This window comes from Mus musculus, chromosome 3 (genome assembly GCF_000001635.26).
Source record: "Mus musculus strain C57BL/6J chromosome 3, GRCm38.p6 C57BL/6J".
NCBI lineage: Eukaryota > Metazoa > Chordata > Mammalia > Rodentia > Muridae > Mus > Mus musculus.
In genome coordinates this window covers 146761678-146783430 of record NC_000069.6, presented here as the reverse complement: position 1 = coordinate 146783430, position 21753 = coordinate 146761678, and the positions used below count along the sequence as shown (strand labels likewise).

Sequence of the window (21753 nt, the reverse complement as noted above, 5' to 3'; positions counted from 1 at the left end):
GCGTTTTCAGAAATCTACCTTTGCACTTAATGAACAGAAAAGAATGAAATCAAACTTTGACTGTAGAAAACCTTGAAAGGTCCAATAATATCACTTCTATTTTTTTTTTTTTTTAAGAATTATTTATTTATTATATGTAAGTACATTGTAGCTGTCTTCAGACACTCCAGAAGAGGGAATCAGATCTCGTTACAGATGGTTGTGAGCCACCATGTGGTTGCTGGGATTTGAACTCTGGACCTTCGGAAGAGCAGTCGGGTGCTCTTACCCACTGAGCCATCTCACCAGCCCATCACTTCTATTATTAACTATAAATTACTTAATGCTTACTAGTGTATTTACAATTAGAGTCCTGTTATTAACAATAATGTTTTCTAGTATATGGTGATTTTAGTTAGACTTTTGGAGTGCTAAAAGTTATGCTTATATTCTTTATTAATCTTATAGTATATAATAATATGCATATATGTAATCATGTGCTCATGAATTCAAATAATACAACAGGAGCACAAGCTGATAGACAGCCAGTATTAGTGTGACGTGACAAGGGTCGTGGAAGCAGGACAGCTTCTTTCCTCGTTATGTAGCAGTTATGTAGCAGTGCTCTGCTGACAGCGCCACCACTCTGTGCTCAGCATGACAGGGAGCAGAACTCTCTCAGGAGAGCCAGTCAAGGGAACTGAATGCTTTCATCTGTTTTTTGCCTACTGGTCACTGTGTGCCAGACACATTTAGACACTGCAGGCTCCTAGTCTTTCTGTCTTGTAAGATATCTCCACGTGTTAATAGATCACTGATTACACACAGTTGACGATTTTAAAAGCAGCACATTTTAAGGTTGAATGGTTGGTCCTGTAGGTCCTGCTGTATGCTTGTCTACCCTGGTGGTATTACTCCAGAGAGTCACTGCAGGGTTTCAATGGCAGAGCTTTCTGCTCAGGGTCTCCCTGGCAGGCCTGCCTGTGACCTGCCTGGTACTGCTTATTTTATTTAACATTATTGTTTTTATTTATTGCATTAAAATACTTAACAGGAAATAGGAATTCAGATATGTTTCAGAAGGACAAAGACTTTTTAAACGTCTTTCCCTTTCTTTTCCCTCTTTTCCTTTATTTGAACTTCCAAAGAGAAAACCATCAATTTCTGACACGCATGATGTAGACAGGCAAATACTCAAAATCCTTAAATGCTACCTTTATCATGCAAACTGGACATGACTTTTTTTTTTATTGTATGTGATGTTTCTAAGAGATCCTTAAATTAGACTAAAGAAGCAGCGGCCTTCTGTGTTAGGGCTTTGACAGTCATTAGCCAAGCAACAGGGATTCTTTTCTCAGTTAAAATTTCTTGGTATGGCTAATAGCCTATAAAATTATAATAGATGGTTACTATATGATTTCATAATTCCAATCTGATTTCTTTTCCTCAAGCTTTCCAAATGTTAGAATGTTTTCAGATGTTATTTATAGACAGGCACATATCTATAAATAAATTAATTAGGCAGTATTGGTATGCTGTTTCTATAATTTTCATATGTATTAGCCTTGAGTCAGTGAGTTAGCAACTTTGATTCTTTTGAAATTATGAAATTAGCTCAGATTTTTTCTTAGTTATGACATGCTATCCATTGATACCTTTTCATACTAATGTTAATGAAAAGTTAACTACTTATAAAGATTCATACAGTCTGTCAGCTGACATCCTGTAAACTAATTCTAGCGTGTTACTATTTGGCCTCTGGTTATTTGCATGGGGTTGTAATACATGTTTAACTAGTTTTCCACATTGTCAAAAATACTTTTTCTCCTTCTCTGTATATGAACCTTTATAGTTACTGTGTTCATTCTCCTGCATATTAGTATCAGAACACTCAAACCTAGAACCTTTAGCAGATATTGCAAGTTTTAAAGTATGCATGTCTAGCAGAGATGAGGCTCGCTAATGTGCTGTTTTATATTAACAGGAAACAGCCACAGTAGTGGTTTGCAAACCCTGCTGACAGGAAGTTTAGCACATGCATAGCTCTTAGCGTCTTGGTAGGAAGTTGAGCTCCTTCTGAAAACACTTGCAGTTACTTTAAAGTGTAAATGCACGCGAATGGCAGCTCACAAAGAACTGTCCAGTGGCCAGCACAGTGGCACGCCCACCGCCCTCCAGAAGCTGGAGGGGTTCGCTAGCCGCCTGTTTCACAGGCACTCCAGAGGCACCGCACAAGAGCACAGGGCAGCTCTGGAAGATGACGGCCTTCGGGCCTCTGAGCACACTGCCTCATGGGACAAATCAAGTAAGTGGTTTGGTTTTGTTTTTAAACTGATACAGTGTAATTAGCAGCTAAAGTACTTGGAGTTTCAGGATCAAATGCAAAGAATCCAGTTTTGTCTTTTTTTGATTTGCATAAGGATTTTTTTCAGGATGGTGAGAAAGTTCATAAAAAATTAAGTTGAGCTGTTTTGTTCTTTTTTTAAATTTTATAAGTACCTAGGACAAATATCAATAACAAAATATCAGTGTTATTCTTATTTAATTCTATTCTATGTCACATGGTTTTTGTTCTACAGCATAAACAATGATCTGCTTACTTTTACATTTCTTTTATTTATAACTAATCTTATGTTTCAGAAGTGAAAAGAAACATTTATGTATATTGTATCAGGCTTGTCATCTTATTTAATGCATATGTAAAAGTCACTCGGAGTCTTACAGAAAAGGCCTTCTAATAAAAGCACATTATTCTATGTAAAATTTTATATATTTGTCACATGATGAACATCAAAATCTTACATCCTTGTATTTTATATCATGTATAAAATAGATTAAACAAATTGTGTAATATATTACATATCTTTAGGACCTGTTAAAATGTTCAGACTTAGACTGTTGTGTTAAAATGGTTTGGCATCTCTGATGGCAAGAAGATTAAAGGCTGAGTTCACACATAACAGCTGTATGCCTCCATTCCCATATTAGCTTGGACCCTTCCCAGGGAGCATGCAGGGGACTACTAAGAAGCAGCCGTTGTCCTTGGCATTAGAGCTTTTTCTACTGCGTTTACATGGTCATTAAATAGAACTAGGATTTGCCTCCTTGGATTCATGGATTGTAAAGCAGTTAAGTAAGAGAACTCATCTTTAAAATGAAAATGTACATGTAGATGGCTCTGGGGAAGCTCGGGCAACTGTTCTACAATGTCAGACTTGCTTTTTCACTCCTTGAAGCTACTTTAGGGAGATATGAAAAAGGGTGTATTTTTGTACAAAACCATTTTCATCAACATATTCTCTCTCTCTCATTCTGTGTGTGTGTGTGTGTGTTTGTATGTATGTGTGCATGTATATCTGTGTGTGTGTATGCATATATATATGCATGTATCTGTGTGTCCATATATGTATATATATATGTATATGTGCATGTGTCTGTGTGTACATATATGTACTTACGTGTGCATGTGTTTCTCTGTGTGTCTGTGTCTTTCTGCTTCTGTCTGTGTCTCTGAGCATCTCTATCTGCATATGTGTGTATGTGTGCGTGTGTGTTTATCTCTGTCTGTGTGTTTTCACACAAGATCTCACAATGCAGCTGCAGATTCAAGGAATTTGTAGCTCCTCCTGCCTAGCTTCCTGGGTGCTATGATTCTGACCCTGTACCATCATGCCCAACTTCCCAGAAAGATTGCATTACTTCAAGTTATCTTTACTGTATAGGAAGTTAATACATGAAGAGTCTCATATCTGTCTCAGTGAACTGTTAAAAAGTGGAATAACAGCTCAGTATTCAACTTCTTGTATGACAAAGTCTCCATGGCCTGGTCCCGCTCTGTAAATTGCAGTCTTCTAAACCCTTTTGGAGATATTTTTGTGTTCTTTAAAGGTGTTTATAATTTTAAATGAGGACAGAGTTGATTTTCTGCTTTGTAGTGAATATAATGGAATTTAATCATTGGAGGTTCTGTTTGAACTAGACTGAACAGGCTGTAAGTGTACAAGACCAATATACTTTCTGGAACATTGTTAAATTCAGTGACAGAGTACAGTTTTGTAATACATAATTTCTTTTAAACAAATAGACTCTTAATAAATACTGTTTTTATCTTTTCTTTTGAAAAGACAGAAACAGGGCACTAGGATCATGGCATACAAACACAATTAGGACCAAACGTTAGAGCTCTGTGAATAATGAGCTGGAGTAAGAAATGGCTAAGGAGCAAGGAAAGCTCAGTCAGTGCTCCTCACCCTCTTCTCCTTTCAGCCCCTCAGCTGTTCTAAGAGACACTGTGAACGCATGTGCGAGGAGGAGCACAGTAAGCGTGTAAGCATGCGCTCTGCTGTGTCGATGCACAGGAGGAAGGCAGAGAAGAGAAACTGTGATCCTGTCAATTCTCTTTTCTGCACTTACTTGTTTTGCGTGATGAAAACAGTTCTGTGGTCACATGTGTATGTGCTAAGGGATGGATTTTTAAAAAATACTTGTTTGGAGTCGTGGGTGTAGAAACCAGAGGACAGATTGCAGGAGTTGATTATCTTCTTCCACCATTGTAGGTCCTGGAGATCAAACTCACGTTACCAGGTTCAGGGACAAATGCCTTTACTCTCTGAGCCATCTCACTAGACCATAGAAGAGCTCTGGCCAGTAAGGAGTTTTCAGGCATTGTTGGATTGTTGGAAGCTACTAAGTGGAGTTTACGTGCATGGCTTGTTTTACAGGGTGCTGTATTCCAAAGTGCTATTTTAAGAAACAACTAAGAGTGGAAGTCACAATTTAACAATTAGGTACATGGACTCTTGAGTAAAGATTAAAGGGTAATTTAGGCAATTGGAGTTTTGGTTTTTGAAAAGGTGTTTGGTTTTATTTTGTTTTGTAATGTGGCTCAGGTTACCTTTGGACTCGATATGTAGCAGCTTATGCTGGCCTTAACTGTCTGTCATCCTCTTGCTTCAGCCTGAGAATAATAGGCATGCCCCTTTCATCAGATGGAAGATAGGAAATGGAATAAACTTTAATCAAAGTTTTTTCTTCTCCAGGGATGTTTCTGTAGGGATAAATATGGAGCATCGGCTACAGAGTTGTTTCTAGGGGTTTCAGCTTTTACTTTCAAATTAATTAATTAATTGTTCCTGATTGATAAAATATGTCATAGCTATCTCTGTGCACACCTTAGTACATTCGGCTGTAGTAACAGCACAGAGGAATTCCTTTTGTCCTGACTCATTGACATTCATTGACTCGTCTTCCTAGAAAATGTATTGTGCTTCCCTTTTCAATATTTCTTACCTCAATAGCAGTTATATAAAACTGAAAGTAATCAAAGGTTTGCATGTTGTGAGCCATTGATTTTCACGCTTAACAGTGTCTAAGCTGCAGCATTTTAAAGAGCAAATGTGTTAAGACCTTACAACACTTTGCCTGAACTTCCCAAGAAATGCTTGTCAGTTTCTTTGTGAGCACAAGTTAATTTTTGTGAAGTGCACGCGACAGCAAATGCTGTGATGCCTTAGGATGCGAATGTCCTCGGAACTTGATAGCTCATGTGACTGTCATAGCTGTCAGCTTTACCCTTCTGAAGCTCTTCAAACCCAATCTGTTAGTCCGTTGAATTTGTGTAATTGTAACTTCTAAATTATTTTTTAATCTCTTTTCTTAATTCTGCAACTATTTTATGAGCTCATTGATTATAATCAATTTCTACTCATTAGAAAGCTATTTTAATATTTATTATGTCATAGTTTCTAAACTGATTATAGAGGTCAGAGAAATTGTCCAGAGTTAAGAGCACTTACTTGCAGAGGACCTGGCTTCAGTACGCAGACCCACAGGACAGTCCACAACCTCCTGGAATTCCTGTTCCAGGAGATCCAAAGACCCCTTCTGGCCTTAGGCATCGGCTACAAATGTGCTACACATGCATTTTTGTAGGAAAACATTCATACACATGATATAAAAATAAATCATTTTTAAAACTATGATTGTAAAAATTCTAAAGATTATGATTATAAAGATTCTGGGGGAAATTAGAAATCAGAAGCAATATAACCCTTAATATTCAGAGTGTTAGGTTGTAATAGCAGGAAGCCTATAGCATGTCTGTCCCTTTCCTGTCCCCTCCCCTTTTCCCATGTCTGTGTGTGTGATGCTGGGAGTATAATTGAACATGGTGGGTAGGCGAGTGATATTTCCAGCCATATTAACATCATTTGTTAAAATGGGAAATCATAACATAATGACACGTTAGATAAAAGAGCCAAAAGAATCTGTAATATGCCATTGGGGATAATTTAATCTGCTTAGTCTTCTACAAAGAAGTCGGTATAGCTAGCATACTTTCTGTTTGTTTGTGTTGGGTCTTTAATTCGGACTAACACTATTAAAACTACAGCAAATATGACAATTTATGATAACCAAATAGTGAATTCCCTGCTTGGCCATATTTGTTCACAGTACTCTGATAGGAATTTCTTTTTGCAGTTTCTTCCTGTGTGAAGATTTACTCATAGATAATGTCTTTCAGATATTAGCTCTTAACAAGACTATCAAAGTACCCCATTCCTCCATCGTTCGTTCTTATCAGAACCCACAATTCCTTTCTTCATGCTCTGACCATCTTCTGCTTATTTTTAGTAAGACTTAAGTTCGTGGTGTGAGAGCTGTGTTTCTTTTAGTCCTTGTGTTGTGTTTGTCTGTGGTTTGATTTTGAACTCTGTGGAAACATAACGACTATGGGTTCATTCTGACACACTGTTCTGAGAAAATGCTTTGTTATCTTAATCGTTTATAGCCTTTACACTTATGCTAATGGACTCTTCTAACTTGTTCTATTGTGGTGTTTGCCATTTCTTTAAAAGGTTTACAGATATTTAGTAAAAATAGCAAAATGCTCACCCACCTCAAGTAAATACTGTGTTTCAATGGCCAGGAATTTAAGTACCAACAATACTTTCCCATTATACCATGTCTCTGAATCACTCTAAATACTCAGCTACCTCCTCTTTCTGTTAATTTCTTTTTCTAGATGTTTTACATCACTGCAATTCTATAGTATGTAGCCTATTGTTTCTGGCATCTTCTATCTATGTTGCGGAATATGCAAGTAGTTGCTTCCTGCTTATTGCTAAATTATCCTGTGTTGTGTGACAAGAACACATTTGCTTTATCTGTTCTGACTAACAAAAAAATTGTTTTTTAGACTGTTTGGCTATATGGATAATGTTATGATAAACATTTGAAAACAAGTCTGAGTGAACAGGGTTCTTAGTAGATATATAGGAGAAGACTGGGAATAAAATGATCGTATGATATATTTTTATATTTTGAAGAAACAGCCACTGCTGGAGAGATGCCTCAGTGGTTCATAGCACTGGCTGCTTTTCCAGAGGTCCTGAGTTCAATTCCCAGCAACCACATGGTGACTCACAACCATCTGTAATGGGATCTGATGCCCTCTTCAGGAGTGTATAAAGACAGCATACTCATATATATAAAATAGATAAATCTTTTTTAAAAAGAAGAAGAAGAAGAAAGAACCAGTATACTTTCTCACAGTCTCTGCGCTGTTTTACCCGTCCCTTGCACTTGGAAGGAGTGGAGTTCCTTCATGTGTTCAGCAGGACTTGGTGGCATCAGGCTTTGGGGCGTAGCCAGATTGAGGTTTAAACTTAGGTTTCACAGTAGGTTTTAGTTTCTCTGTCCATAATAACTAGTAGTATTGGTTAATTTTACAATCTCAGAAGCCATTTGTCTATCTAGTTTGGACATGTGTCCACTTTTAAAATTAAAGTGTCTTCTTTTTATTAAATCTTACGAATCTATTATATATTCTGAGTCCAAATTCTTTTAAAGACTTGTAACTTGCAAACATTTGCTCTCAGCTTCTAGCATGTCTCATCATTTCTTAAAATAATATCTTTGAAGAAAGAAAGGTCAACACTTTAATGAAGTCAGTGTTATCTTTCTCTTCCCCTGTGTACTGTGCCTTTTGGGCCAGGCCTTAGGAAATCTTTGTCTTACTGAAACCCATTCATATTTTTAATTTGTGCTTTCTGCTACAGACCCATTTTTCAGCTTTATATTTACTGTGAAGTATGGGCTGAAGTAGTTTTTTATATGTGTATCGGGTTTTTATTACTTCATTTTTTATGAAAACGTTCCTCCATTGAACTATCTTAATCCCTTTTTCGGAACTCAAGATAGATGTATATTTATCGATGACTTGGCAGCTCTGTGTCAGCGAATGAGGGATATTTATTCTTACGCCAGCCACACTGGTTTGCTCACTGAGTTTTGAAATCAAGCAGTGTTTCATTAATTTTGTCCTTTTACCAAAGTTATTTTAGCTATTATGAGGGCTTTGTCTTTTCATACAAATTTGTGAATCAGCTTATCATTTTCTAAAGAAAAGCCTATTGAATTTCTCTAGATATGGTGTGGGATTCATTGATCAGTTTGTAAGAAATTGTCATCTTGACGACAGACATGTCCCTCTCCATGTCTTTAGATGTTTGTAACTATCTGTGATACCTCCAAGTTCATCTCTAAATACTTTATTTCTAATTCTTTTGTGAATAAGACCATTTCTGAATTTCACTTTTAAATTCTTTCCTGCTTATTTTTCAAATGATTATTGGTAAGTTTCTTTATAACTTTAAAATTCTCTTCAGATTGAATCATGTGGCCTTCACATAAAGCTTGTTATGTATGGAAATGTCTTTAATATTTCTCCTAGTTGCCCTGGCTATACAAAGTTAATGCAGAGGAGTGCTTTGTACCCATCTTACAGGAAAGCAGCTCCTCTCTCACTGTCAAGTGTGATGTAAATCACGGGAATTTTCTCTGCACAGCAGACTGAGAAACCCTTCTACTGTTAGTTCTTGAGAGGACTCGCTGCTGCTGATGCTGCACTTGCTGGTGGTCATGTGGTTTGTCCTTCGTGTTACTGATGTATTTGATTCATTACTCTTCAACATGGAACTGTCTTGCCTTTCTAAGACAAGCCTGCATGCTCATGTCTTCAGCAGACTTGCAGGCACTTTCGTATTATTGGTGAGATTTGCAATTTTCAATCTCATATTTTCAATTTTATTAGTAATTGCTTCCATTTTCATTAGTTTCAACAAAATGGAAGAAATGACCACTTTGGGACCTGCTAATCACCCACAGTTTTCTATTTCTACAGTTGGTTCTCAGATGATAGCACAATACTTACTGGTTGTGAGACCTCTTGGACATGGGCACACTCGGCCAGCATGGAGCCCTGGGAGCCTCCCAGAGAAGTGTGTAGGTTGTTTCCTTCCTTTTCAGAAGGTTTCCTTATTTTCTTTGGGATTTCTTTGTGGTACAGTGTCTGAGGATTTCCACATTCTCTCCTGTTGTTGATTCCTTAATTATGCTTTTTAAAAATTTTTTGAACATATGTGGAGTGTGTGTGTGTGTGTGTGTGTGTGTGTGTGTGGTATGTGCATGCCATGGCATAGATGTGGAAGTCAGAGGAGCGGCCACTTACAGGAGCTGGTTCTCGCCAGCCACGTTGTGGGCCTGGGAATGGAGCTCAGGCCATCAGACTTGGTGCCAGATGTCTTCCACTCAACCATCTCGCAAGCCCTTAATTATACCTGAGAAGAGAATGTATTTTAAAAGATTGAACAAGCCTTTTGATTAATTCATTTATTATTTTGTCTTGCATATGAACACAGAGCATTTTCATGTACATTGCAAAAGATTAACATTCTGCTCACTTTTAGCACCTCATTTTATGTGTATGAGTTTTCAGTGTCGTTGTACAAGTTTGATCCATCCGTGTTCACTTCCTGTCTACTTTTCCTATGAATTATTAAGAGAAGAGCCTGAAGTCACCAACTCGAGCCCGGCTTTGCATCATTGAGTTTCAGTGAACAGTGAGCGTCGTCCTCTGTGGCTGCAGCTCCACTCCATCATCTTGGAGTACAGACCTTCGTATTGCATAGTGATGCCATAGCTGTGCTAATCCCATAGGTCAATGCATTGTTCATGTCTTTATAGAAATACTATCATCAACAAAGTTACTGCTCCGAGAGCTGTAGAAAGGTGCACCTCATATAATTACAGCCCATAGATAATGTGTAGTGATGAGAGTAAACAGATTGGTTGCTGGCTTGTGTGTTTTGGTACTATAGTATTTAACATTCTGTTAGAACACAGCCTTCTGTTTATATGTTAGAAAGTCTACTCTGAAGCAGTATGTCAGGCTAAGTGAGCAGCAACCTCAAGTTCACACTTAAACTGCATTTGTGCACTGCATCGTTTTCTCTTGTGTGTGACTTAATCCCCTAGTGTTGTGTTCATCACGCACCTTCATGTGGGCTGTGTTACCACTCTTGCAATAAGCACGTTGACTGACTGGGCATGAAAGGAGGAACTCAGGTGCATAAGTGGAAGTCAGTGAGAGCTGTTGTTGCTTGTTTTTTGGGCAGGGTCCATTCTGTTATAGCTGTGTTAAAATATTTTTCTTAGTAGGTGCCTTTGGTTTTTAATGACTTTATCTGATAACAATCTATTTTAGGATATGATTGACATAATTCTCTAGTTAAATAGAACTTCTTTGAACCAATAAATGTCTTATCTAAATTTGATTATTATTATTTTCATCTATATTGCATCTGTACATTTTGAACTCTTACCTAGCAGTTTAAGGTTTGATACCACCACATACACAGCCACATATATAAGACTGTGTATAACCATTATATGTGTATATATGCATGTAGGTGCACATACATGTTTCCTCTTTAGTTTGCTTTTTTGGTATTCTTTGTCCCTTCCTGTCAGCTTACCCTTTAATGGCATTTCGTTGTCGTCTGAAAACTCCACTGTGCATTTGTACTTAAAACACATGTTCTCTATTATAATTTCTCCTGGAATTTTACGTTTGTGGGCGATCGTTTTCCTGGATGTACAGTTATTACTGGGCAGTTTTGTTTCTTGTTTCTTCTAGCATTTCAAAATATCATTTCACTGTCTTCTGGCCACTCTTAGTTCTACTTGCGAAGTTAGCACTCAATTGAATTGTTTTTCCTTTGTACATTAGTACTGGTTTTTCTCTTGCTACAAATTAAGATTTCTTCCTTTGTCTTTATTGTTCAGTAACTTGAATTTGAAGTGTCTAGGTGTAGGTGTCTTTGTGTTTGCCCCAGCTAGCATTAGCTTAACTGCTAGCTTCACCTGCCTTGTAGACTGGGGGCTCTTCTTTCAGTAGGACATTGTCAGTCACTGTTCTTTTAAACGTTTCCTCTTTCCTCTTGTTTCCTCTTAGATGTATGTTGAGCCCTCAGATTGGATGCCTGTGTGAGACTTGTACTTTCCTTGGAGTTTGTTCTTCATAGTTACTCATCTATCTTCAGCTCACATTTACAGGGTTAGGGCCATTTTCCTTCTGAAATGGGGTGTTAGTATTAGAGTGAGTTTAAGTTTTTCTATTAATTTGTCAGATCTCTACTTTTTGTTTTTTCATATTTTTCTTTTCTGTACTGACATTTCCATCTGTATCATTCTCATCAAGTCCTTAAACAGTTCCCTTTTATTTCATCTAACATTTCACTAGCCAGTTGCAAATACTTTTTAGCTGTACATAAATGCCATTCCTGCTTGTTATTCTCATCGTGAATGATGTATGTTTGGACAAAAATCAGGGGCTTAAAATAAGGTATTTGTAGTAACTCTGTATTCTATTTAATCTTTTTCCTCCAAGGACTTATGTTTTCATTTCATGTTCAGCATCTTTAGTCCAGTTTGTAGATTGAATGTCCTTCATGGTATGTGCTGCACATCTCTCAATTCTGATTTGATGTTACCCTGAGTCCCAGAACTCAGTGTTGTATGCTATCTGAAATCATGCTGGTGGGCCACGTGATCAGGAAGTACACATTTGGTCCATAACAGTTTTAAATTTTGGATCTCAAATGGGGCTCATAATGCCCTGTGCAGCCATTTCCTTGCTAAAGCTCTGTCTAGACCATCAGTGCTGCCTGCCTCTGCTTGGACATTCGGCTACTGGAGCTGGGCAGTATTCCTGATTCCTTCCACTTCACTTTTTTTTTTTTTTTTTTTTTTTTTTTTTTACAGTGTAGAGTTTGGGTCTCTGATGGTGTCACTGCTAAGCCTTCCAGACCAAGCTGGAGGGATCTGAGCAGACAAGAACACCTCAGACTTGAGTATTTTTACCCAGAGTCCAGTACTGCCTCCTAAAATGCTTCCCAGCTTGTCTGTAATGGGCCTGTACCAGAGCAGTGCAGGTCCTTTCCTGCACCCCTGTCCAGCTCTGTTGTTTCTTGGGGAGGTTTGCTGACTGACTGTTCATCACAAGTGCCGCCTTTTCTGGCAGCTTTAAAGGTGCAGATTCACCTGCTGAAGTTCTGCCTCAGCCCCAGTTCTCTAGTCCCTTCCTCTTACCAGTGCTGCAAATCAGAGGTCTCTGAGATTAGAACACCCTGCTCATCATGCCACCCAGCCTACCCACCTTGCCGTACAGTCTGTCCTCAGAGTACTGTATCATGAGAGGAATGTCACTCTTGGATAATGGTTACTAGTAAATTTGTTGTGTGTGGTCTTTTAAAAATAATATCTTGGTAATATCAGATACTCAATGCTGAATTTAATGGAAATTTACAAGTGCTATTCCCTGATTTTCCTTTATAAAAGAAGATTTAGATAACATTACCCCATGGTACAGAATGTTTAAATAGTTAACATTTGTGCCGCAGTATAGCTTTTGGCTCGTGAAAAATGAAAGCTGTCAGCGATCTGGGCAATAAGATTCATCGCCAATAGTCACTAGCAACAGCACACAGCACTTGAGTCTCCGTGAGGTCCGCAGCAGTAGGAGCTGCTGTAATGAAAGGCATTTAGGCGCAATCACTCTGCTGTCGTTCCTCGCTGGATCCAACATGGGCTTGTGTGAGTATGTGAAGCAAACAGCATTTAAAGATAGGCTTGAGCGGTGTGGGAAGAGGGTAGCTCAGTGCTTACATGGAGAGAATGTCGTAATGTGGACATCACGCTACCCTAAAATAAAAAGGTAGTTTATTTGCTTTAGTTGGTTAAAGCTTCAGGAAAGCTACCTCTTGGTTAGAAGGAAACTGATAATGCTGGTCTAATGTTGCCGTGGTAACAGCTCATGCTGATAGGATTGAGAATATCGTATACATCCTGGTTTGCATTTTCTCTCTGCCATTTTGAGTTATTCTGGAGGTATATGAAGGAAGCTAGGATAGCTAGCTGGGGAAAAAAAAGCTAAACCTCGTTACATAAAACATCTTTGGCATTATTCTCTTATCTAGTAGTACCTCCTACTGGGCATTTGGGCGTTGCTTTGGGGGCTTTTCTTTTAAAACAAAAGAGAGCTCTTGGTTTTCGGCTGCCTGCTCCAGCGTATGTGTTTACACCATCGCTGCCTCCAGAGATTAGCATAACTCCCTTTGCAGTCGGGCTGTTGTTCTGAGCAATATGCTCTGGAGACATTGCCTGTCATCATGAATGGTGAGTTGGTCTCGGAGACTTTTCAACTATATATTTTTAAAAAATATTTAGTTGTACAAGGAAAAATATTTTGTAGACAAGGTTATTAAAGCCAGAGCTGTGGTAATGACCTTTGTGTTGATGCTTTTAAAGTAGGCATTATTGTAAAGAGCCCGGGAGAGCCATTAGGAGCTGTAAACAGCCAGTGCTGACAGCTCCAGCATGCCAGCTCTGATTGTCTCTATGGTTGATCTCTGTTCACTAGAACTGCTCTTGTTTTCTGTATTGTAAAGATAAGGAGAATACCTATATACTGCAAAGGAGGTTTTTATTTTAGTATTTGGTGTTCAAGATATCCATATTTAACATAACTTTAATTACTTTTGTCATCCAAATACTATTTTTTGTTAGGTTCTTTTGGGCACTATTTTTTAAATACTAATTCTGAAAATAAGATGCTGCCAAAATTGTATTGATTTTTTTTTGAGGGTTGCTTTTAATTGTAAGTAGTTTAAAATAGTGAATTAAGGATGAAATAAATATGTATGTTTTGGCTTTGGAGGCTTTGTTAAAATTAGTTTGGGAAAATGATTTATGAAACTAAATCGCTTGTGAAAAATTTATCTTTTGCTATGACTGTTTATTTTTCTTAGGATGTTCAAAAGTGCTTTTATTTTTATTTTTTTTTCCGAGAAAATCTGCCATAGTGTGTACTGCAGCTTACCATAGGGCAGGAGCTGTTCACTTCAAGCAAACCTGCAGCTAAAAATAGACACACTGTTGTCAGAGAGAGTGTTTGCTCAGAGCATCACTCATTAGCATCTCTGCTGAGCCGGAAAGGGCTGGTCCAGGTGTCCCTTATAGGGGGAGCATTATGTGGCCCTGTGATGACAGGGTTCTTGCCTAAGACATGTAGGATTGGCTTCTGGATCAGAAAGTTTTTTTAATGGTATAGTGAAGGCATTCAAAGCCAAAGAACCTTGTCGTCATAAGTAGAGATGGCTTCATTAAAGGGAGGAAATGCTCTTTATCCTGCTGCAATCTAAAATTACCTTCATGTTACAGAGTGGCGTTTGATACACAAGGAGTTGTCTTACATGAAAATGTGAAGAATTGCCTGGACGATTACGTTCTTGTTTCCAGAGTAGATTTTCTGATTTAGTCCTTGAAATTTGGGCTGATAGTGTGAAATCAATGTGTTGACATTTCTTAGAATTCTGCAGATATGAAAGCTGGTTATCATGCTATTCATTTATTTGGATAAAGCTATGTTTCCTTTAAAAGTTTGCACATAGCCTTAGAATCTTTACCAGCCACAGTGGTGCTGTTGGATCTGGCCAGCTGGTGTTTGAGTGGGGGACATCGCTGCTGTTCCTTTCTCGTCCTGAGCTATGGCGGAAAGGTTTGTGTGCTTGGTCATAGTTGCCTCCCGACAGCCCTTTCTACCACACACGTGTGCTGGTAACAAGTAGACATTGGCTTCTCCAAGGAGGTTCAGTCCTAAATAAATTCATTCCTGCTGTGACTTGAGTGCTCTAGCCATTTAAAGTATGGGAAATTATAAGTGTGGCTTCATTAATAAAAATAATCAAATATTGGGCCGTTTTATCTGAGTCTAAAATTATGATGAGTTTCTCTATGTGGTGCATACAGCTATGTTTATGTGGAAATTGCTGGAAAGCTTTCTTTTTTCCTTCCTGGTAATTCTATGTTCTTCTTCTGTGAGAATCTATCTGCTCTTGGCCCTCTCAGCGCTGCATTGTCTGAGTGATCTCATTCCTGCCCACGCCTCAGTCACTACCTGAGACATCCATTACAAGAGTCAGCTTCGTCTTTCTCCCTTAACATCTGTCCCTTTATCTCTGGTCCTCGCTTCTCTTAGTGACTCCATAACCCGCATGAGAAGAAAAGCAAGAATCTAGGGTTGTTTGTAACTTGTCACCCTGGTTGTGTATATGCTCATTTAGTTCCATTGACTGTACATCAGGAGTTTTCTCTAGGCCCAATAACACTAGGAAGGCCTTTAGAACTGGGCATCAGTCTCTTTTCAGCGGCCTTACACTGACTGGCTTCATGTTTCTGCCTCTTCAGATGACTTTTCATACTGAGTTTTAAATTGAAATAAGTCCATTTCTTAATACAGTGTGAAACTTGCAATTCTGGAATTGCAAATCTGGAATCTAAAGATTAAGCTCCTTAGCAAGTTAGGGGAGATCCACCTGTGCGTCATGTATGAGTAATGACCTCCCATAGTTATATTCCTTGTAGAAATCACACAAACAATAATAGCTTTCAGTATCTCCATTACAAACTCTGAAGGTGATGTTGCTATACTTTCAAAGCACAAAAGCGGATTATATATTTGCCTGTGAGTCTCTGGATCTTAAGTGAAAGCTATCCCTTGAGGACTTTAATTGTTCTCATCTGCTCTTTCCTCTCTGGCATCGAAAGATTGCTTGTAAATGGAAGAAGAGCCTTGGCTGCCCCCTTGTAAGTTGCTTTCATTTGGTGAGGATTTTCTCTTGTTAAGCAAGTTTTGTGAAAACATTGTAAAGGAGTTCTCCCCAAATTCATCTGGGTTCCATACGGCCCTCCGACTAGACGACATGGCACAGCATGCACAGCGATAGGTGCTGTTGCCTTCCGAGGCAAAGGAAGAGCTAAGCTTTGACAAGGACCAGCACTGGCACTGGTGAAGGAGCCTGGAATTAAAACACCTTTCTCCACTTTTCTTTCTGAGACCACGTGATTTCATTATTTTCTCTGTGCCTGGTGTTCTATCATCACAGCATGTAGCAGGTTGCAGTGCTGTTTGTGTAAGATGGAGCTGAGTCATCTGACACATTGAGTTACTGTGCACTCCTGGTTCACATACCAATTCCTATTCGGAAAACCGGAGCCAGCAAGCTGTGGAGAAGAAACACCAGTCAACAGGTCCTTTGTTACAGCTGATAAGGGGAGCAAGAGCGGGTCTTCTGTACACGGTGGGGTGACTAGAGAGGATGATTTTGCATTCTGTTGTTTCAGTGGAAGAAGATTTCTTATGATCTCACTGCAAAAATAGGCAGGAGGAGACAGATCCGCTCACTCTGATTTGCACATCACACAGGACATCCACTTATGGAAACATCATGTGACACACTGCAGATATGTACAAATTCTAGGCTGCTCGGGGAGCCTGCTTCCTGGTGCAGCTCACTGAGCGTCAGTGTGAAGAAAAAGCACTAAGTAATGGTTCTCGGAAGTGTGTGGACCTAAGCAGGAGTGAGCAGCTGGTTCACGCCCTCTCCTCTGTCTGACCGAGAACACATGAGCCGAACACTGAAAGCGCTGCTTTTGCCCCCAGTGAGGACGGACCTCTGTCCGATGAGGACTGTTCTAGAGCGGATTGTGCTCTGGATTACTTGCCTTCCAGTAAGAGAAGCAACCATTTCATCCTCACTGATTTCCTGGGATGAAGCTTGTGAGGAAATGAGTGCAGGACAACACTGCCTGTTGCTTCTGTGCTCCTCCTAGCCCTGTTGGGACAGCCAGGAATTCATTAGGTCATGGCAAATTGAAAGGATGGCCTTTGTTTTCTGGATACAACAGGGCTCTCCCTTGCTGTGCTGGCACCAATACCAGCAAGTTCCTTGTGATCCTAGACACTTGCACATTTCTTTGTTGTTGTTAATGAGTCTGAGTGTTTTGCCTGCTTGCATGTATGTGACTACAGCGACCAGACATCAGATCTCCCTCAGGAAATGGAGCTTCAGATGCTTGTGAACCTCCATGTGGGTGCTGAGAACTGAGCCTGGGTCCTCTGCAGGAGCAGCCAGGACTCTTGACTGCTGAACATCTCCCCAACCTCTACAACCACATTTCTGAAAGTTGCTGGATTATTTAATTAATACACATACATATGCGTATACAGAGAAAAATATCCAGAACTTAATTTTAATAGCACCTATATAGAAAATGAGAGATCCAAAGAAAAATACACTATGTTGTTTTAGATCGTGTGTAAAGATTTTAAAACCTTCCCATTGTTTGTGGATAAATAAGCAAAAAAAGAAAAGAAAGGAAAGTGGAGCCTATAAAAAGGGTTACACATGATTAAAGGATAAAATCACAGCCTTCAATAGGAAAAGAATGAACTTATATTCAGAAATATGTGTTTAAAAAACTACAGATAGCATCTAAATTAATTCTTCAATGTTTTGAGTGAACATAAAATCTATGAAATAAGACAGAGGAAATAATCCTGAAGGGACTGGAGACATGGCTCAGCAGTTATAAGCCTTTTCTGCTCAGTCGTAAGGACCTGAATTCAAGTGCCAGCATACAATCGTCTGTAATTCCAACTCCCAAAGATCCATGGCACCAGCACACTTATGTGCATGTATATGCACACATACACATAGGCATTTGCATACACATTCATAAATAAAGTGAATCTTTTAATAAGAACAAGGCTGGGATGAAAAAAGGGGCTGAAAATAAAATAGAAAAGAAGCATAATATTATGATAAGGAAATATGATGAGAAAATTCATGTGGTGCTTGCAAGATAACAGGCAAGCTGAATTAGATCAGGGGAGTGTATACTGCTCATTGTAGGAAAGTAAATGAATGAGGTAAAGAGCCAGCCTCATGAAGGTAATGGGTAAGATCAGACTTAATGTGTATAGCCTGGGAGGTGGCTCCATGAGAAAGAGTGTGTGCAAGCATGAGGGCCTGAGCTAAGATCCAAGACCCACATAAAAGCTCAGCATGGCTTCATGAGCCTGTAACCACAGCACTGAGGGCAGAAACTGGTGGCCAGCTATGATAGACAAAACAACTTTCTGTGGTTCAGAGAGTGATTCAGTCTCAAAGCCATAAGATGGTGGCATAGGTTGGGGGTGTGGGAGTAGAATGATATCTCATCTCTATATGCAGCTGCACACATGCACGCACGCACCACACGTGCATGCAACCACAGATAAATGTAAATAAGAGAAATTGGCAGTACAGCCTGCAGTCTAGGCTCAGGAGAGTTTGAGGCCAGCCTAAGCTCTTCAGCCAGATCCTGCCTCAAAATACACAGAACTGGTGCAGCAAAGCCCTGTCTCAGCAAACAAACAGTGAAGCCTACAAAATGAACACTATGTTATATAAAAGCAGGCAGTCTACAGATTCACTGAGCAGGGTTCACACGAGGCAGTAGGATCAGAAGAGAAAGTAGTTGTTGTTTGTTTGTTTGTTTGTTTTGTTTTATAATTAACTAACAAAAAAAGTTTTTGTTTTGGTGCCAGGGACCCCCAACAGCACCACCACACACCTAGCACGTGGGAAAACTTAAAGCAAAACTTAAAAGCCTGAATCTGCCAATCAGAAGCCATCGTGCTTTGACAAAATCAACAAGCTATCAGCACTATGCGCTTTCTGGTGGCAGTTTTGAATTTTAAGGTAACAATTCAATTGTCAAACATCTAGGTCTCTTTACATCTTAAAATCTCATGTGAAGCTTTCCAGTGACGGGAGAGAAAAATCTAGAATGGAGACCACATAACTTAAGGACTCTCCTGTAAATGTCCTCACAAAAACAGAAGATAAGCCCTTAAGTCTGTCCATCATGAGATTTCCTCCAGCCCTGTGGGCAGTCAGGATCCTGAGAAGATGGTCATCTCAGTGGATGTGTTGCTTAGAAAACTCAACCTCTGCTGGCACGATACACAGGAAGTTAACAGGTCTTGGCTTGAGTGCCTGGGGTCAGGGGTGGGATGTGTGTTTGTTCATGTAGGATGCCTCTTCCAAGAAATGACAATCAGCAGATTCCTCTCAAAAACATTTCAGGTTTAATGTATATTAATTTTGTGGTCTATGGACTGACAATAAAACATACTGTTGGAAAAGATCCAGGCTGGTAACACACTGATACCAGCAGAAGCAAATACAAAACCTCTGCTAGGACAATCCCTTCAAGTTTCCTACAGGTAAAGCAATGTTCAAGTTTTAGTTCACGCTTGTAAGGGTCTGGACCTTGATAAGAGCACCCAATTATTTTATTTTATAGTAAGATCTCAGAGATTCAAGTCATTTATGGGTCCCCATTTAACATCAATGACAAGAAGAAATGAAAACCATGTGTGCCTCCGAGTCTCAAAATGCACAAAACACAACTGGCTTATTTAGGAGAAATTATAAAATATAAAATTTATACATTTTATATATATATAGAGAGAGAGTTCTCAAAAATATATAAAACAAGACTGGCCTATATGGGAAAAATTATAAAATATAAAATTTATAGATTTTATATATAGAGAGATTTCTTATAGTCATAAAGAGAATAAGGAGAAATATAAAGACTGCTTATTACATAGTCAACAAATTCCAAAGAGTGGAGATATATTTACTTACTTATAATATTTGACATAGAGTAATTGAGTTTAGTCAATAAAGGCTCATTAATAAACAAAAATATGTTTGCTTATTTTCTTAGGGTTTTACTGGTGTGAACAGACCCCATGACCAAGGGAAGTCTTACAAAGGACAACATTTAATTGGGGCTGGCTTACAGGTTCAGAAGTTCAATCCAGTATCATCAGGAACATGGCAATATCCGGACAGTTCAGTAGGAGCTGAGAGTTCTACATCTTCATCTGAAGGCTGCTAGCAGAATACTAGCTTCCAGGCAGCTAGGATGAGGGCCCACACCCACAGTGCCAATTCTACTCCAACAAGGCCACACCTACTCCAACAGGGTCACGCCTTCTAATAGTGCTACTCCCTGGGCCAAGCATATACAAACTATCACACTTTATGGACTTAGAAAATACCAGTAAATCATGAGCCAATAATTAACTTTGATGAATTAAAATTCAACTACATATTGAAATTTATAGTGTAGCTAAAATGGATTTTGAGCTCATTTTTTAGGATAGCTTGTGAAGTGTTTAGGAAAAGAACTGTGTAAGCAGATCAGTTGGTGAAGATCCAGCACAGATAAGTCAGAACTTGGGGTGTGGGAGGGGTGAATAACAAACATGAGTGAAAGGTTGTAGAATAGAAAGTATAGACAAGAGCTAAATCTTTTCATGGAAACCATTTTTAAAGAAGAGATTAAAGCTATACCCACCCCAGCTGTGGGTTCTAAGATCCCAGTGGTAGAGAGTCTTGAATTGTCTGAGTAGCAGTCACTTATGAATAATGACAGTTCTGGCTCTTGCCTTTTTCTTATCTTACTCTTAGTCTTTTTTTTTTTTTAATTATTTGTTTACATTTCAAATGTCCCCTTCCCAGTTTACCCTCCACAAACACCCCGCCCTATTCCCCTCCCCTTTGCCTTAATAGAGTGCTAACCCGTCCACTCCCACCTCACCCTCTAGCATCCTCCTTCTCTAGGGTATGGAGCCCCCACAGGACCAAGCCCCTCCCCTCCATGGTCCTGACTGACAGTGCAGAGGTGAGGAGCAGTGGGCATGGGCATCTTTCCCTTGATGTAGCTGCAGACAAGATGTTCCAGGTTCATGCTTCTTGCTTTCCTGTCTGTCTAAGACAATGTACTTCTGTTGTACAAGATCACCTCGGCCTGCAGTGTCCTCTCTTACAACCTTGCCAGTCAGAGCAACTCTTTAGACTTCAAAATTCGGCACGAATGTGTCTTCTGTGATGTTTCAGCTTACTGTCCAAGTGATACACATTCACATATCTTATGTCCCTACTACAACTTTCTCAGCTTCATGGTGTTAGATTTATTATCTGTAAGATATTACATAAAACAACATAAAATTAAATCATTTGCTTTATCACAAAAATGTTTTATTTTTAAGTATTAAACCAAAATACTTAAAAATATAAAAATAAAAACATGCAAATAACTGAATAGGAAGAATAATAGTAAATGCTTGTTTTATTAAAAAGGAGTTGCCTACCAGCTGTGTCTGAAGAGGAAGGAGAACCATGTGTATGAAAACTGAGTGATTCTTAAACTACACTTATAGAGCGCTATGTTAGGATAGAGCCATTTATATGTATTTGTTCCAAAATATTGGTAGAAATAAGATGTTAATGTAAAAACTCATTTATTTGGCTACATATATTTAAATAGTACACTTTAAAGGATAAATAAAACTAACAACTGTTTGATACCAAAATTTGTTTCATTTTAATTTTCCTTAAAATTACGAGTGCTATCAGAGTTTGCAAGAGGCTCTTGGTTGAAGAGTGGCTTTTGAAAAGATACAGTTTGAGTGAAACAATATTTAGTTGTGCTTTTGCTGTAGGCAGTTTATAGTCTGAGGGTTTGTTTTCT

General features: G+C 38.9%; 1 protein-coding gene across 4 annotated transcripts in view; it reads left to right on the top strand.

Moving 5' to 3' along the window:
- Positions 1–21753, top strand: part of Prkacb (protein kinase, cAMP dependent, catalytic, beta) — an 83368-nt gene that overhangs the window by 29516 nt on the left and 32099 nt on the right. The window contains exon 1 of one of the 4 annotated variants that reach the window (NM_001164200.1): positions 2015–2284. The exons of 1 other annotated variant lie outside the window; for it this stretch is intronic. In NM_001164200.1, the coding sequence (NP_001157672.1) occupies positions 2098–2284 (187 nt within the window). In that variant the 5' untranslated portion in view covers positions 2015–2097. Of the gene's footprint in view, positions 1–2014; positions 2285–12737; positions 12916–13192; positions 13498–21753 lie in introns of those variants that run through there. 2 more of the 4 variants (NM_001164199.1, NM_001164198.1) reach the window with 2 other exon arrangements.